Source organism: Pholcus phalangioides, unplaced genomic scaffold (assembly GCF_987345545.1).
Source record: "Pholcus phalangioides strain wild (caught in Gottingen) unplaced genomic scaffold, Ppha-v1.0 ptg000028l_1, whole genome shotgun sequence".
In the NCBI taxonomy this organism is placed as follows: Eukaryota; Metazoa; Arthropoda; class Arachnida; order Araneae; family Pholcidae; genus Pholcus; species Pholcus phalangioides.
In genome coordinates, this window is record NW_028301618.1 from 7,999,766 (window position 1) to 8,016,455 (window position 16,690).

The window sequence follows — 16,690 nt, forward strand, 5'->3', positions numbered from 1 at the left end:
GATTACTAGAAGAAAAGTCATCTCCAACTGAAACATGTTCAATAACATCCCGGAACTAGTAAGAATAAAGCCGAAAATAGAAGTACCCATAGTAGCTTCTGATATACTTGCTGCTAAAAGAGATTATCGAGTACCAACTTATGAAAATCTCTCTCATATTGATCTCTAGCCAATAGGTACTCCCAATCGATACCCGGATATTTAAAATTCCTCTAATATTACTATCCTCTTATGTTTAAACATGTACAAAATTTCTTCCTGAAGCCCTGAAATCATGCCCCCCCCCCATCTTGAAGCAGGGCCCCCTGGGATTGGATCTTTTACGGGCCCCCCCTGACCAGACTTTCATGGGGCCTCCTTTATGATGAATTTATAGCGTGAAAAAACAAAAAAATGATTAAAATCCTCCCGGGCCCCAGGGCTGGAGCCTTGTCAGCCCACCCCTTGTGGGGCCATGCCTGAAATATAGTTTGGATCCCGATTTGGTGGTCTATATCAAACTCCTACAATAAGCTTATGACGATTTTTGTTTTTAAGCTCAATCCACATAGTTTTAATATCACTTCTCTGCATGTTATACTCTCTAGTTTTCGAATATGATTTCACATATATCAATTGTAGTTAGAAAATTGATCTAATTTTTCAATTAGATCAATTTTTCTAACTACAATGAGTGAAGTGTAATGATTGAATAATTGTATCGTTGCAGGCCTGTTGCTCTCTGTGGCAAGACTTTTTAATAGGGAGGTCAGCTCATATTAGCGTCTTGAAGTCGCCCTCCACACTACTACTACTCAACCATACATGCACCTCATACACCTTCCTTTACGGAATTTCTAAAAAAATTGGTTTCATGCCGGAATGTTCACGTACATGTTATAAACCTAACATGAAGTTTGTTTTTATGTACGTAACTTGTGTAGGGCTGCCATCTGCCATCAATTTTTCTAACTATGACTGAAGTGTGATGATTGAATAATTTTATCGTTGTGGGACTGGTGCAAGACTTTTTAATGGGAAGATCGGCCCGCATTTGTGTCTTGAAGTTTGGAGAATCACAGAAAACTAACTTCAGCTGACCACCACTATGGTGACAATGGGGGTTTGAACCTGGGTCCTCACGATGCGAGTCTGTCACCATGATCACTTGACCACCACAGTGGTTGCCCTTCATACTGTAAGTTAGTGGTTCGTTGAATTTTTTCAGACATTTCACTGGTACTTGGGCTCAGTAAGGTTGAGAAATGCTGCCATATGTATATGTGGCACTTCAGTTGTGAACGAAAACGAGTGCTTCTGGGGAAAAGGAAAATCAGTCAGTCATCATTCTGTCCATACTTAACGATGTCTTATCTTATTTCGCTATTCGTATGACTAAAATTCTCATTGTTTTATTTTCACGTTATTTTGTGGGACTAAATATAATTCATTTAATTTTTTTAAGCATGCTACCAATGAGAACAAATTATTAACTAATCTTAAAGAGAACTGCCCTCACAGTAGTGACGCAAATGACATTTTAACAGTTCCTGAACTGAACTAAAAATAAGATACCAGTTATGCTGAATCCCACCACTGAGATGAGATATTAAATTTTCAAATAAAAAGAATGCAGTCGTCCCTCCGTATTCGTTGAGTTATGTTCCAGGAGTGACCGCGAATACGGAAAATCTGTGATATACACAAACCTTATAATTTTGTTCTTCAGGTATCTTACTTTGTGAGGATGAAATAGGATGGGGGGGGGGGGAAGTCCAGTGCCATCTTAACGCATGGGCCAACCCAGGCATGGCACAGGGCCCTTCAAGAGCAGAGGAGACTCAGAAAAATAAGAAGTGGTTGAATTTTTTGAGAACTCGCCAGGCAGGGCCTAAAACAAATTACTTGGCCTGGGGACCATCCAGTGATTCAAGGTTGATGCTTTCTGCAAAGAACACAATATCTGTTTTCTGTTAGTCGTTTGTTCTAAATTCCAGTTAATTCTGTTGGAGTATAGTGACAAGGCTTCCCTTACCAAATTTCCTACATGTGAAAAACCTACCACAGATGGGTCTATTTCACAGAAATAATCCATTGACGATTTAAACTTGCGAATCCCTTGCTATGTTGACCATAATGAGTTTGTCTTTGAATTCTCAGGATTTGCAGATTAAATAGTGAGAGCTCTAGTGTGCAAGTTAAACAATGCATACCTTTCTTATGGCACCCACAGAAAAAAAAAGCACTTTCTGCATGATAGACACGTGGATTCAGGACTACATAGTAGCAGGTGTAGCTACAGCAATGGCTGATCAAATTTTACGTTTTTTATTTCTTGGTATATTTGACTGTAGACTCAATGATGCCGTGATAATGGGAAACCGCAGCAATCAAGCCAACATTTGTCAATATTTCGAGTTTTCCTTGTAAATTTTTCCCTTTTAGCAAACATTTAAACAATAGTTTGGTATAAATATTATCAGAAGGACAGGAAAAATCTTCAAGAGGGAGAGATTTTTTTTAAACATTTATTTAATATGTACAACTTATATTTTGTTCTAATACGAGAATTATTACATTGGCAGTGTTTTCCAAAAAACACTGGGAGAGAGACTACTGGTATGACGTCCCCGAATACTGAGGGCTGACTGTAGTTTAAACAATAATAAGTTAAATAGTAATATTTACCTCAACTTTTGAAGCCAAGAAGATGCAAGTCGGGGCCATAAGTAACGGATCGATACACTTGAGCGAGTTCCTGGAAAAAAACAACAACACAAGTCCAGGATAGGTGCGCAAGCAGGAAAAAAAAATCATTATTTAGTTGAAAAGTAAACGATTTGAAGCATGCATTAAAATGGCATTTAAAACGGTCACCAAACCTTTTTCTTATATTACACCATTTGAAATTCTCAATTTTGTATTCTTCTCTACCAAATTCCATGGATTTAATTGTGCTAAATCTGAAAGCTTTTTTAAGCATGATTATGGCGAAACCAAAAGAGTGGATATTTTTCGACCAACTGTATGAAAACAGTCATAAATTTTGATCGAATAAACCCCCCAGCAGTGAATTGTGTGTCTGTGGTCTGTCTGTCACTGGGGCGCAATAACAATATCAAAAGATGCTCTGTGGGGAAGGAAGAGTTTTAGTTTGGTTTCTGTTGGTCGAGTTGAACTGTTTGTACAAGATGGGCATCAGTAAGGCCTGTTTCTCACATGGACAAACAGGGCACACACACTCAAGGCTCACAAATTTTTAGGGCAGCAAAATTGGCTGCCTTTTGTATTTCAGACAAGGCCCACATGCTCCCATCTTCTGTCTCAGAGACTACACATAAAAAGGCCCTTAACACTTCATATTTGCCTAGGGCTCAAACTCACGAGGAACAGGTCCTGGGCATAGACAGAAATACGACAGGGAGGGGGGCATTATCAATGATGAATTGGCATCATCATGCCTATCTCTGCCTGAGGCTGGAGGTGGTGCTCGTGTCACTGCTTTTCGGGGTGACACAGAACAGCAGTCCTCCTGGGCTGCTCATGTCTTGTTCCTGATTAACTAAATGCAATGGCGCTGTGGGGTTGGGGCAAGGGTAGCACCACAGAAGTTGGCATGAGCAGGTTGCAGCAACCGTTGCAAACACTTAAAGTATTTTCAAACTTATTCCTGCTTTCAATGGCCGTAAACTGTTTCCTTATAAAAATCTGCCAGGAACGAGTTGGCCCAAGTCCAGATTTTGACATGGTGAGGAGGCATAGGACCTGGACAATGCGGAAGTTAAGCTACTTCCCCTCCCCCCCAGTAACTAAAGTCAAAGATGACGTTACTTTTGCACCTTGTAAATAAATTGGGAAAGAGAATTTTCTGAGTGCTGTGCTGATAAGAACCTTGCAAGTCTGAGAATATACAGTGAAACCAAGTTACAGCGCTTCCCAATTTAGTGTCGCTTAGAGCAAGAAATTGTTTAGTAAACAAACCTTTTACTACAAGGGAGATTACACATATTCTACCCTGATTTGATGTAACACCAAAACTTATTATAGGGCTAGAATTCTGATAAATAAATGGCGGCTGATAAATTATCTGATAATAAAGTAAAACAATGGGACTCACCTGCCTATGCAGAAATCTGGCCTAAACCATTCACTTATTTTTTTAAATGTTGCGGCATATTTTAGTTGCTGGTCTATTAACACTAAAAAGATGGACAGGGGTCTGTGCGACCCTCAGAGGCGCATTTATGATTTTGCCACCTGTGGGCATTCTAATCCAATTTTTTTTACTAATCTTTTTTCGAATTCACCACCCCATGCAATAGCCCACTTGACCCTCACTCCTGCAAGTACACCTTGTCTCTTAAGTAACTCTTTTAGTCATTAACATGTTTGCACACTGTTTTGGTCATTCGCATGCTTGCACACTGTTTTGGTCACTCGTATGCTTGACACTGTTTTGGTCATTCACATGCTTGCACTCACTCTAGGTCACTCACGAGTCTGCACACACTTTAGGTCACTCACGTACCTGCACACACTCTAGGTTACTTTTGATTGCTCACTGACATGGTTCCTTGCTATATGGGTCACTCTATTGATCATTTACACTGTGTTTCCCAAAGTGGATGATGGTCTCGGGGAGGGGCGATAGAAGCTACAAGTATAACATAGGATCCTATGGGTTCACTTTAATCGGGGGGAGGGGGCGATGAGAGAAAAAAATTCTGAAGAAGGTGATGGTGGAACAAATAGTTTTGGAAACTATGATTTACATGTTTACACAAACTCTAGGTCCTTCACATGCCTGCATGAACTCTAGGTCACTCTTTTGGTCATTCACATGCTTTCACACTCTCTAGAGAGGCCACTATTTCGCTCAATCATGCGCTTGCTAACTTTTTATGTCACTCTTTTGGTAACTCACTGATCTATACCTAGCTGTCTTGACAGATGCAGATTTATTGAAGGCTATACTAATTTTGCAGCCTCTTTGAACTTGCTGCACCGAGCAATAGCCCTCTATACCCTGTAAATACATCACTGGTGACCCTGTGTCTGTTCTTTTTGCTCTCATATCTCAAGAATGATTAAAAGGCTTGCATGCTTCTATAATTTCTTGAATTATTATGTTATTATACACCAAAGCTTTTTTCATTATCTTTCTTGGCAATGGAGTGGAGATACGGGCTCGATATACCTATAAAGACGGAAGGGGCCACACTGACCCTCCCATATGTTTAAGCAAACATTCACTGTACAATACTACTAAACCAGACATGCACCTCGTCCATATTCCTCTGCAGAACTTCTATCGAATTGATACAGTACAATACCACCAACGTTGTTACAATTGAATTATTTTTTGCTCGTAAAAGGGGGGGGGGTGACCATTAAGAGGGTTTCACTGTAATGAATTGCAGCTGTCAATGCTTAAATCCATAAATATTAACGCCACCACTTCAGTTACAATTTCAGGAGGGCTGAACGAACTACAAGATGAAACTACAGTTTAACAAAAAGTAGATCATTATATTGCGAGACTTTACTGACCTGACATAGAATCTTTTAAAATAGACAGTGGCTGTGGCGATGACTTGCTGTTTGACTTTCAGCTGTTCTCCGAGTGCTTGTATGACTGAAAACGTCAGTAACAGGTCAGCAAGAAAGAAATGAACGCGACCAATCAAATAAAAATGTCACGGGAAAATAAATGCAAATAAATAAACGAACTCACAATTCGCAAAGAAGATCATAAGTCTCTGATATTCCTCTTCTGTAAATATTTGAAGATCTTGATGCCGTTCTCTCAGCAGGTCCTGGCGGTCGAGGAGCCATTGCTGACTGTGAAATTAGGGGAACGATGAAAATTAATGAAACTTAATGCATCTCTCTCAAATAAAATAACAAGACATATAAAGACACAATACAAATATTGCGTAATATTAAAGCTGTAACTACCCACGGGGAACCAGGAAATTCTTTGGATCCCTCGAACCGAGCTAATCATAAGTAGAAAAATTATCAGAGGTTATTTATCTGCTTTAGGTCCCCCCCCCCCCATTGTGAATGGCAAAGTCGTGATCACACATTCAAAACAAATATTTTGATATCTTTCCTCCAAGGCCGTGACATGCCTTCTGAGGCTGACTTTTTCTTGGGCCCCCTGAAAGGGCACTTATTATTATACAAAATAAGTAAATTTTTTGTGCCCCCCCCCCCATTTGGCTAAGGAGCATGGGACAGTACCACAGTTGCCCTAGCCTAGTTACGGGTTTGCTTTCTTCTGGCTTTTCATCATATTGCTAAATTCAGAATGGTTGACAACAGTGTTAGGTCAGGAAATTGCCAATGAATGAATGAACGGCAGAACTTTACCACTGGACTTATCCCGTTGCCGAGATCTCTTCCAGCCCAGCTTCATGACAGAGTCTGGAACACTTTATTTTGTGTCAAAAAAAACAAACAAAATTTTTACATATTTTCCCCAGGCAATTGGGTTGGGTACTGTCGCCATTAACATATTTTGTGGTGATTACAGACGAGATGGGATTAGGAGTTGGAGAAAAGTTTCGGGGTTGGTTTAGTTAAGACGGATAAATGTACACATATTAGGATGGAGGTATGTTTTAAATGCAACTGAGGGCCCCCCATGCCATCTCATCTGTTATCTTACACTTGCCATTATTGGTGAGCAAATGGGTTTGATAACTTGTGGACTAGAAGCCAGCATTAATTTTATTGGGTTGAGTTCACTCGCTCTGGTGGATTTAATGAAAATATACAAAATAGAAGTATTGTGTGGGGGAATATATACAATTAGGGATCGCCCGTGCCATCTCGCTTAGTGCCTTATTCTGTAAGCAACATGAATACGACAATATGAGTCGTGTGTTGTGGACATGAAATGCATGAAGAACTTGAATAGAGGAAAAAGAAATACACATATACACACATTTATATACATATGTATAACTGCTAGGTCGAGTTGTCTCGCCCTAACCCTTTTTTGGTGAGCAATGTGGGCTTGGTTTAAATGGGGGATTGTGTGGAGAGAGCCTTAGCTAAGGATCAGCTTCGGTCTTGGTGTTTTGATTGACTCACTCTGGCTGGTTATATTTATATTTAAAAAGGTAATTGCCAAAGGAGGGTTAGCAAAAATGGTGTTGGTGGAGGGAAAACAACTGAATTATCAACAAATCCCGAGTGATATTACTACTACTGAACATGCACCTCGTACACATTCCCCTGCATAATTTCTAACAAGTCAACAGATGTTGAAACGTGTTACTAAAGTGTATGCATATGCATGACCCTAACATATATATGTTGCCCGACTTTTGCTTGTTTCATATACTTGCTAGTGGTGCCACCTGTGTTCCATATTTTGAAGTAAAGAGGGTAAATGCTTTAATTTTTCACGATATGTTAGTATTGTGCTGTAGGACTGCCTGCTTGAGTGGTACTGCTATATTTTACAAGAGTTCCAAAATTGCTCATCGGCAAGGCCATCGTAATACATGGGTTCACCAGCTATGATGCCCTTGCACAGTGCAATTAACATCTATTATATCAGGCTTATAGGGTGGAATTTGTGAAGGATCCTAGGTCGTCATGTTACACCAGCTACTGTTACTCGACCATACACACACATCTTGTAACATTCCTTCGGGGAAATTCAATGATTCGGTGCATGGCGAAACATGTTGCTTGTGACATATGTGCAGCCCTGGCGTATTTATGTTATCAGAATTATGCATGCTCTACTGGTGCTGCCATCTGCATTACATCTGTTTTAACAGCATCACAGGCCCATCTATGCCAAATGGTTTTTAAGGCACCCTACATGGCTAGAAATACTTATCAATTTGAAAATTCACCCTCGGAAATTGTAATCAGATCTCACTCACTATCATGAGGCCCCTCTGCACTTGAGGTCTGGATAAGCCCATGAATTAAAACGGCACTGGCCATCTGTCTTCAATATCAAAAATCGTGGATGCCTGAAAGGGTGTCAGACTACATTACTCTCCCCATGGCGTTACTTCACCACACACCAATTCTGGCCATATTGCTATATGCAATTTACTGCCGTTAGCAAGTTGGGTTGGAAGTTGAAGGCACCATCTATCGGCAGTTGTCTCAAGCTCATTAGGGATATCTTATCTATATTCTTCCCTGGGAATGAACCCGGGACCTGACAGCAACATCCACGGTGGTAGAGACGAGCATCTTACTGCCAAACCATTTGGGCACTTTGCATAGTGCTACTCTTAGCGGCATAAACTAAACAACCCATAACTTATGTAATCTCACCAACGCCATGGACTCTTGGGACCAGGGCCGCAACTCAATATTTTGACAACAGGGAAAAACCATCTTTGTGCACCTTGCCATGTATGAGAAGCAACTGAAGTGTGAATTCGATGCCCCTTTTGGTCCAGTGCCCGGGGAACCAGTCCGTCCTGCTCCCCCAAGTTAGGGCCCTGCCTGGGACTATTAATGCAAAAAAGGAATGCCTTACAAGTTCGGGAACAGAGACTGGTCAGCCCGAAACTCAAGCTAAAAGCAGCTTTAGGGAATTTATGTAACAAACGGTGATGATTTCGTGTTCAACCCTTCCTTTAATGTATAGATCCCCATTTTAAAGATTTTAATATGTTTTAAATGGTCCTTTCAACCAGGGCCGCAACTAGAAACCAAAACTGACCCTGTCACCTGGGGCAAATAAGCATTTTGCCACATTTCCCCTTCTTTATTTTACTAATTTCAATGAATAAAGAGTAAACTTTACACCCTTCCTAGTTCAGTGTCCAGGGCATCGCTCTCACATCCTAAACCAGAAGCCCTAGTTTGAAACATTTGGCAGGCCCCCACAATAATGAATTTAAGAGTGAAAAAAACCAAAAATTATGAGAATCATCCCGGGGGGCCCTGTCAGCAGTGCTATCTTAAGAGAATCATGGGCTCCCAGGCCAAGTGGTTTTCCTGAGGCCCTACCTTGTAAATTCTAAAAAAATTCGGAACAGGTGCTGTATAATCCAAACCGCCAAATCCAATATAATCCAGATCGTCAAGGGTGCTATAAGTCGCCAACGCCGGCGCTCTCAGTTATGCCGATCGGGCTCTCACTTGCTTTGCCGGGTTGTCATTGTTCTAGATTGTTCCTCGGTAGCTTCCATTACCCATCTATTATAGATGGGGCTTACAGCGCAGGGGATTCAAACGGATAATAGCATTTTTTCCCTTTGTGCAGTAGCGTCGTTGTCTTCGATTATTCCCGATGCGATTACCTTTCATTCGTTGTTTTTAGCGTGTCTTTTCAAATGTTTGAATAGTCATTTAGTGTTTTTCGTTCCGAGCATTAGGATTAAATTTTCGTCAACTGGTACGGTTGTATCCTTTTTATTTATTTTTCTTATTAATATTCATTATTTTATTTAATTTCCGTTATTTATTTAAAAGAATCTGGATACCCGGAAATAGTCCGGGTTATAAATTTTTTTTACGTAGAATATGCTTATTTTTACAACATGCATGACCGTTGTTTATTTAAATATACTATTATATTTCATTTATGTTTCATGATATTTTTCATATTAGAATGGGTTTTTATTATTGTTTTCCATGCTGGAGAATTTTTTTTTTTTGGCGTCCGCAGTGTCTAACGGCCCTGGCGACTTTTGGTCGCCAGAAATCGCCAATCTCTGGATTATACAGCACCTGTACTGTCGCGGAACAGGTGCTGTATAATCCAGAGATTGGCGATTTCTGGCGACTTTTTTTTTCGGCGCCAAACATGTCCGATGACCCGACCAAAAGTCGCCAGGGCCGTTAGACACTGCGGACGCCAAAAAAAAAAATTATCGTTAAATTTTGGCTGGCGAGTAGGCAGGTACCGTGTGCTGGAATAGAAGGCATCGAATTCACCCTTTAAATGCTCCTCCTATATTACACGAGGGCGCCAAAATTAGTGCTTTCCCTGGTTGACCAAGTATTTAGCTGCAGCACTGCTGGTGAGAACAATCTTACAAGAGAAAACCATCAAATGTCAATTGGTACCACTATTCTCTGCGAGAGTACTGGCTAAAATCACTAAAATATACTCATATTAAAATCAAAATGACACAAAATCTCATATTACAACACTAAACTAGCAAAATAAACCATCACTTCCCGATTCAAATACACGTGGTATCTAGATACCCGATATATTCAATGAGTTCTACGTAAATAAAGGCCTCAACTAGGCGAGTCAGCACCGGGACATTTTTTTTTTTTTGGCGTCCGCAGTGTCTAGCGGCCCTTGCGACTTTTGGTCGCCAGAAATCGTCAATCTCTGGATTATACAGCACCTGTACTGTCGAACCCCGGTGCTGACTCGCCTAGTTGAGGCCTTTATTTACGTAGAACTCATTGAATATATCGGGTATCTAGATACCACGTGTATTTGAATCGGGAAGTGATGGTTTATTTTGCTAGTTTAGTGTTGTAATATGAGAATTTGTGTCATTTTGATTTTAATATGAGTATATTTTAGTGATTTTAGCCAGTACTCTCGCAGAGAATAGTGGTGCCAATTGACATTTGATGGTTTTCTCTTGTAAGATTGTTCTCACCAGCGGTGCTGCGGCTAAATACTTGGTCAACCAGGGAAAGCACTAATTTTGGCGCCCTCGTGTAATATAGGAGGAGCATTTAAAGGGTGAATTTGATGCCTTCTATTCCATCACACGAGACCTGCCTACTCGCCAGCCAAAATTTAACGATAATTTTTTTTTTTTTGGCGTCCGCAGTGTCTAACGGCCCTGGCGACTTTTGGTCGGGTCGTCGGACATGTTTGGCGCCGAAAAAAAAAGTCGCCAGAAATCGCCAATCTCTGGATTATACAGCACCTGTTCCAAAAATTCAACCTGATTTCTGTTTTGTGAGGCCCCTCTTCTCTTGAAGCCTCCGGGCCGTGCCCGGGTGGGCCCATGCATTAAGACGGCGCTGCCTGTCAGCCCCACCCTCGTGGGGGGTCAAGGACCAGGGCATCAAACCCCCATAAATTAATTTCCAACAATGAGCAATAGCGTATTTTAACTTGCGTGGCAGGGGGGGGGGGGTTGTGCCCCCGGTTCCAAAAATGATTGATTTTTGTTTATATTCACAATATATGCCATTTTTATTCGAAAACAAATCGGGATTGTCGGGGGGGGGGGCTCTGGGCCCCCCGGAATTGCAGGTTTGAAATGAAACGATACGTACTAATGAGAACTTTGCCAAAAATTCCCAGCCATTTCTCCAGCGTAATGGCTAATTGAATGGTTAGTGTTTCACGGAGCCATGGCATTTAACGCTGATCCGTTATCGTCGATGTAAACAAGCGGAAGCCACCTTCCCTGTTAGATTTTGAAATGAAATATTGGCTGTAGCTTTTGCGCCGAAATGAAAACAAACTCCACATCAAAAATTGAAAAAAAAAAAATCATTAATAGAAACTCGTAATTTTATATTATAATAATTTACTCGGATTACAATTTGAATTTTGAAAAGTTTAATTTTGTTTTTTGGGGGCTGCTCAAAAAAAACAAGCTAAATTTTGAACTTAGATGTTGGCTTGAACACTTGTGCCAAACTATAATTATATAAATCGTCATTGAATTAAAAACATAATGACAGGAAATCTTGATTTTTATGTTTTAAAGTTCATCTAGATTCCAATTTCATTGAAATATTGAAAAAAGTTTAATCTTTATTTTTTTATGACATTTTTTTTTTTTGTGCTCTGAAATCAAGCGAGATATTGAACTCAAATATTGGCGTTATCTATCGAGCTAGAACGAGAAACAAAGCATTTAAAATACTTAAATCACGTTAAAAATGATAAAATAATAGCTTCAAACTTAAAAATTTAAATAGATTTTAATTTCCATTTACATCAAAAAAAATTATCAATAATAATGCGTTGTTTTTTTTTTTTTTAACCCAACAGACGACATTTCCATTTTCGAGGCGTACGGATCTGAGGAGCCGAAATGCTTGCTTCGAGCGAGAAAGTGAGGAGACTGATAATAGGCAACGAGGGACATCATGTTTAGGGTTTTTGTTTCTTCGCAATTTTAGATTATAATATCATCATTATTAATTAACGGGGAATTATAATTAATATGGATTGGATTAGGAAACTAATTGCAAGTGAGAATTCCCTACCTGAATTCAACTCTGCATACATCAAGAACATTCTACTCAACGGGTTTCAAACTCCACCGGTAATGTGCTTTCCATTCACTCCATTTATTGATTCAATGCTGTATATTCCAACTCGCACTTATAATCCAATTACTCTCGTTAAATAACAGCCGGGGATCGCCGATAATCATTGTTTAGTCGGATTTGATTTTGTTTCTCGTTTATTAGTTACTATCTCGTAATTATTCCGGTAACAGCTTTCAGATCGCGGGTTCGAACCCCGGTGCTGACTCGCCTAGTTGAGGCCTTTATTTACGTAGAACTCATTGAATATATCGGGTATCTAGATACCACGTGTATTTGAATCGGGAAGTGATGGTTTATTTTGCTAGTTTAGTGTTGTAATATGAGATTTTGTGTCATTTTGATTTTAATATGAGTATATTTTAGTGATTTTAGCCAGTACTCTCGCAGGGAATAGTGGTACCAATTGACATTTGATGGTTTTCTCTTGTAAGATTGTTCTCACCGGCGGTGCTGCGGCTAAATACTTGGTCAACCAGGGAAAGCACTAATTTTGGCGCCCTCGTGTAATATAGGAGGAGCATTTAAAGGGTGAATTCGATGCCTTCTATTCCAGCGCACAGGACCTCCCTACTCGCCAGCCAAAATTTTGCGATACACTTTTAACCAACAACTTGAACGACTGTTAGAACAGCCGTTCTTGCAGAAAAGCTGTTATTTAAATATTGATAGATGCAACATGCAGTTGTTACCCAGATTTAGTTCATTCACAGAATTCTTGTGTTGCAACGAGTTTGGCGCAATTTGATATATGTAATTCTAGAATGATTCGCTAAGTGGGTTTGGCGCAAAAACAGGGTTCTATTGTACTTTAATTTAAGAATGGTCTCTCAATCAGTTTTGAGTCATTTTTCACAAAAGTTTGGGGATTATCACAGTCAAACCCTACTTTTGCCGCAAAGAGTAAAAGACCTACAGTGATAGAAATATTCAATCATTATACTTCATATGTAGTTTGAAGAATTGTTGGCAGCACTAAAAAAAATTCATGCACGACAGTAGATGCTTATTCAACTGTGAAGCGCTACATGATTTTGAGCTGTGCAAAACCGGTTTTTGGGTGTGGGTATGTAAAATCTAGAATTAGAATAATATGATGTCTGTGCTAGAGAGTTTCAAATAAGCGGTTCTGCAGTGTTTGAAATCACGTAGCAATGGAAGTGTTAAGATATGGGCGGAGATGCGGGGGGGGGGGGGGGCATTGCTCCACCAGAGTCAAAGGTGGAGTTGACTGATCTAATGTGTATATGAATTGACATCATTGTGTCCCCTTGCAATAATGACCGTGCTGCCCCCCCCCTCAGACTTCCAAGTCTATCTCCTCCATCTATGTGTTAACCTGGCTTTAGATGGCCAACATAGAAAATGTACAATTGCACCAAAAAATGCTATTTTCATGAATTTTATACGCGACAATATGCAGTAATAAATTTTTTGGCGGGAAATATGTATAAAACTACGAAAGAATTCCTAAAAGATTGGAGTAATGAAATATGTAGTTGATAGAAGGTTGCAAAATTAACAAATACCAAACACTGGTTTTCTCGGTTGTCAATTTTGAAGTAAAAAAAAGTAGGTGTGCTGATCACGCTTATGGGAAATGAAACCTTAACAAATTGCAAAAAGAGTGTGGGTACCAGTTAAGTTTCTTTAGAGCCTAGCTTGCTTGGTTCCTCCGCCCCTCCTGAAGATGTTGGATCCCTCTCTTAAGGTCACCTGGCCTTCTCAAATATACGTGTATGGGCAGGTGCCATGCATGTACATTGCCAGTAAACAAGTGTCTCATCCTCATCCCAGGGTTTGGCAAATAAAAATATATGTATATTTATGTGCCAGCCCAATTTCTTAGAAACCAATCATGGTATTTTGCTGAAGATAAATGGTCTGTCCTAAATAATGTTTTCTTTTGCGATTCCCATGTTAAAAGATGTAGTGTAATGAAATCAGAAAATTTTGTGTGGCTTCTAGACTGATTTATAAATTTATTCCAATTTATCAACGACATTAATGGTAGCCAATACAGATTTTGTAGTAGTTACCATGTGGTGATCTGGTGCACTAGACTCCAATTTAACAAGCTCATACAGAAAATTTTTGATGCCCACACAGATTTTTCAGTGGATTTAGTAACGCTGGATTTCATCACGTCCTGAAATCGGGGTTGTGAAGTTTTTTCTGAAAATGTTTCAGGCTCTTTTTCTTCTCGAAAAATATAATATGCTTGGTTAGATTCTTCTGGTGCCTGAATTTTTTTTTATTTGCGAAGCTCTGATCTCGCTATTAATGTATCAGCTGTTGATTTTCCTTCCTGATTAACAAATATGAGTGTGTAAAATTAACATTTGATGAAATAAATTTTCGAAATACATAGAAAGATTACTTTTCCCCCTTGAAGATTTTTTTCTTAAATGATAGAATAGTGCTAATGCTACGTATTGTCCTACACCAGGGCTTTAAAAATCCCAAGTTGCAATGGTGCTTAAAATTTTGTATGTGCGGGTACCAGCTCAGGCAAAATAAATACGCTTGGTGCCTAGATTTTTTTTCCTGATTTGTGAAGCTTTTTTCTAGACATCATTAAAAACAAATGTAAAGTTTTGTTTTATGGTTATTTCGTTGTATTGATTTGTAATTACCTGTTTTACTCTTTGGTTTTGCAGCGTAATGAAGAGTTCATCACAGTAAAGACATGGTTGGAGGATGAGAACAAGAGGTAAAAATTCGAAGAGTTTATATAGTTATTTCATATTCAATTATAATCAGTGTCTCTTTGTGTTCAAAGAATTCACAGACATTTTGATGAAACACCATTACTGCTGTATGAAGTCCATATTGTATTCGCCAAGCTGCGCCATTACCAATTTCCTGCTACATACTGCGTCATAACGTTGATTTTCGGAGAAAATTTGGTGCTTCTGCGCCAATCTGGGTTCTCTGAAATTTCCCTCTTCAACTTTCGATGACGTAATTTGAATCATGCTGTGACGTCAACCTCGGCGTTGCTACTGTAACTTATAGAAAACCTTTGTGTATGTTCCAGTTTTTTTTGTAGAATTCATCAAGATAACCGGTTCTGCCAAGGTTTCCTGCATTTGGGTGTAAAAATAGTGCGTCCGTATTTCAGATTCGAAAACCCACGTCGTCTCCGATTGATTAAAAAAATCGAATTTCGAGCAAAAAAAAGTACGGGTTTTTAACCAATCGGAGACGACACTGGTTTTTGGAATCTGAAATGCGGATGCACTATGTTTGCACCATCGAGCTGGAGGGAGTATGACGTCAGCGCCCTTCGCCTTGACAGTGCTGAGAACGTCGTCAGAAGACCACATGACTCGGTGAAAACACACCCAATCCCCATTATTTTCTTATGGCATAAATAGGAGTTTAAAACAATAAATGAAAGAAATAATTTCAGCATCGATGAGAATTCCAAAATTAATGAAAGAAAATTTCTAGAATTAATGAAATAGATAATTTCAGTTCCAAACTAAATGAAAGTGATAATTACAGCATTAATGAAAGATAATTCCGGAATTAATTTAAAGGTAATTTCAACATTGATGAAAGTGATAATTTCAACATTGATGAAAGTGATAATTTCAACATTGATGAAAGTGATAATTCCAAAATCATAAAAGCGATAATTCCAGCATTAATGAAAGAATTCCAGCATTAATGAAAGAATTTTGGAATTAATGAAAGAAAAATTCTAGTTTTAATGAATGATTATTACAGCATTAACGAAAGAATTTTGGAATTAATGAAAGAAAAATTCTCTAGTTTTTTAATGAAAGAATTTCAGTTCCAAAATAAATGAAAGTTATAATTCCAGCATTAATGGGAGAAGAAATAATTTCAGCATTAGTGAAAGAAATAATAAAGAAAATAATTCCAGAATTATTGAAAGAATTCCAGAATTAATGATTAAAGAGATAATTTAGTATTGATTCAGAAGTAACTTATCTTGACTGCATTAAATCCAGGAAGTCCTTTCAGGTAAGAGTGTTTTGGTGAAAGCTTTGTTTCTGAAAGAAGCATCAGAACTTTTTGAATGGCTTTCTGACATTATTTGAAAAAGAGGAGCCTCTCCTCTTTCTAACAAGGAGCTCTTGTTAGAAAAATTATGGCACGTTCCCTGAAATCTGAACGTATTCAGAATGTTAGAATTGTGAGCTTTAGAATTTAGCTATAGAAAGCAGTGAGAACTGGAGGAAAAAAGTGGTTGTTGGTGCTGAAATAGAATCCGATCTTGCTGAGTTGGGGGAATGTTCTCAACAAAAAATTTCTATTAGGTGCTAGATCACTTGCACTGGTACTAGATCGTCAAGCACTTGCTTAAAGTTTTATCTTTTGAGAACACCATGCTGGAAAAAATGAAGTGTTTGTATCCCGTTTTCTGACTGGAAAACTCTTCATTATCATGTATTAAGTACATTGTTTCAAAGCTACTGCAAGT

General features: G+C 39.0%; 2 protein-coding genes across 3 annotated transcripts in view; one reads left to right on the top strand and one right to left on the bottom strand.

The window, feature by feature from the left end:
- CycC (cyclin C) overlaps positions 1-11,758 on the bottom strand; it is a 61,344-nt gene extending 49,586 nt beyond the window's left edge. Inside the window, exons 1-4 of one of the 2 annotated variants that reach the window (XM_089252296.1) lie at positions 11,227-11,376; positions 5,714-5,820; positions 5,530-5,614; positions 2,668-2,737 (exon numbers count right to left, since the gene is read on the bottom strand). In XM_089252296.1, coding sequence (XP_089108422.1) covers positions 2,668-2,737; positions 5,530-5,614; positions 5,714-5,820; positions 11,227-11,258 — 294 coding nt within the window. In that variant the 5' untranslated portion in view covers positions 11,259-11,376. Of the gene's footprint in view, positions 1-2,667; positions 2,738-5,529; positions 5,615-5,713; positions 5,821-11,226 lie in introns of both variants that reach the window. The other variant, XM_089252297.1, reaches the window with a different exon arrangement.
- A 14-nt stretch (positions 11,759-11,772) lies between these two features.
- Positions 11,773-16,690, top strand: part of LOC149067884 (proline-, glutamic acid- and leucine-rich protein 1-like) — a 63,167-nt gene continuing 58,249 nt past the window's right edge. The window contains exons 1-2 of the mRNA XM_089252298.1: positions 11,773-12,230; positions 14,895-14,947. Coding sequence (XP_089108424.1) covers positions 12,129-12,230; positions 14,895-14,947 — 155 coding nt within the window. The 5' untranslated portion in view covers positions 11,773-12,128. The remainder of the gene's footprint in view (positions 12,231-14,894; positions 14,948-16,690) is intronic.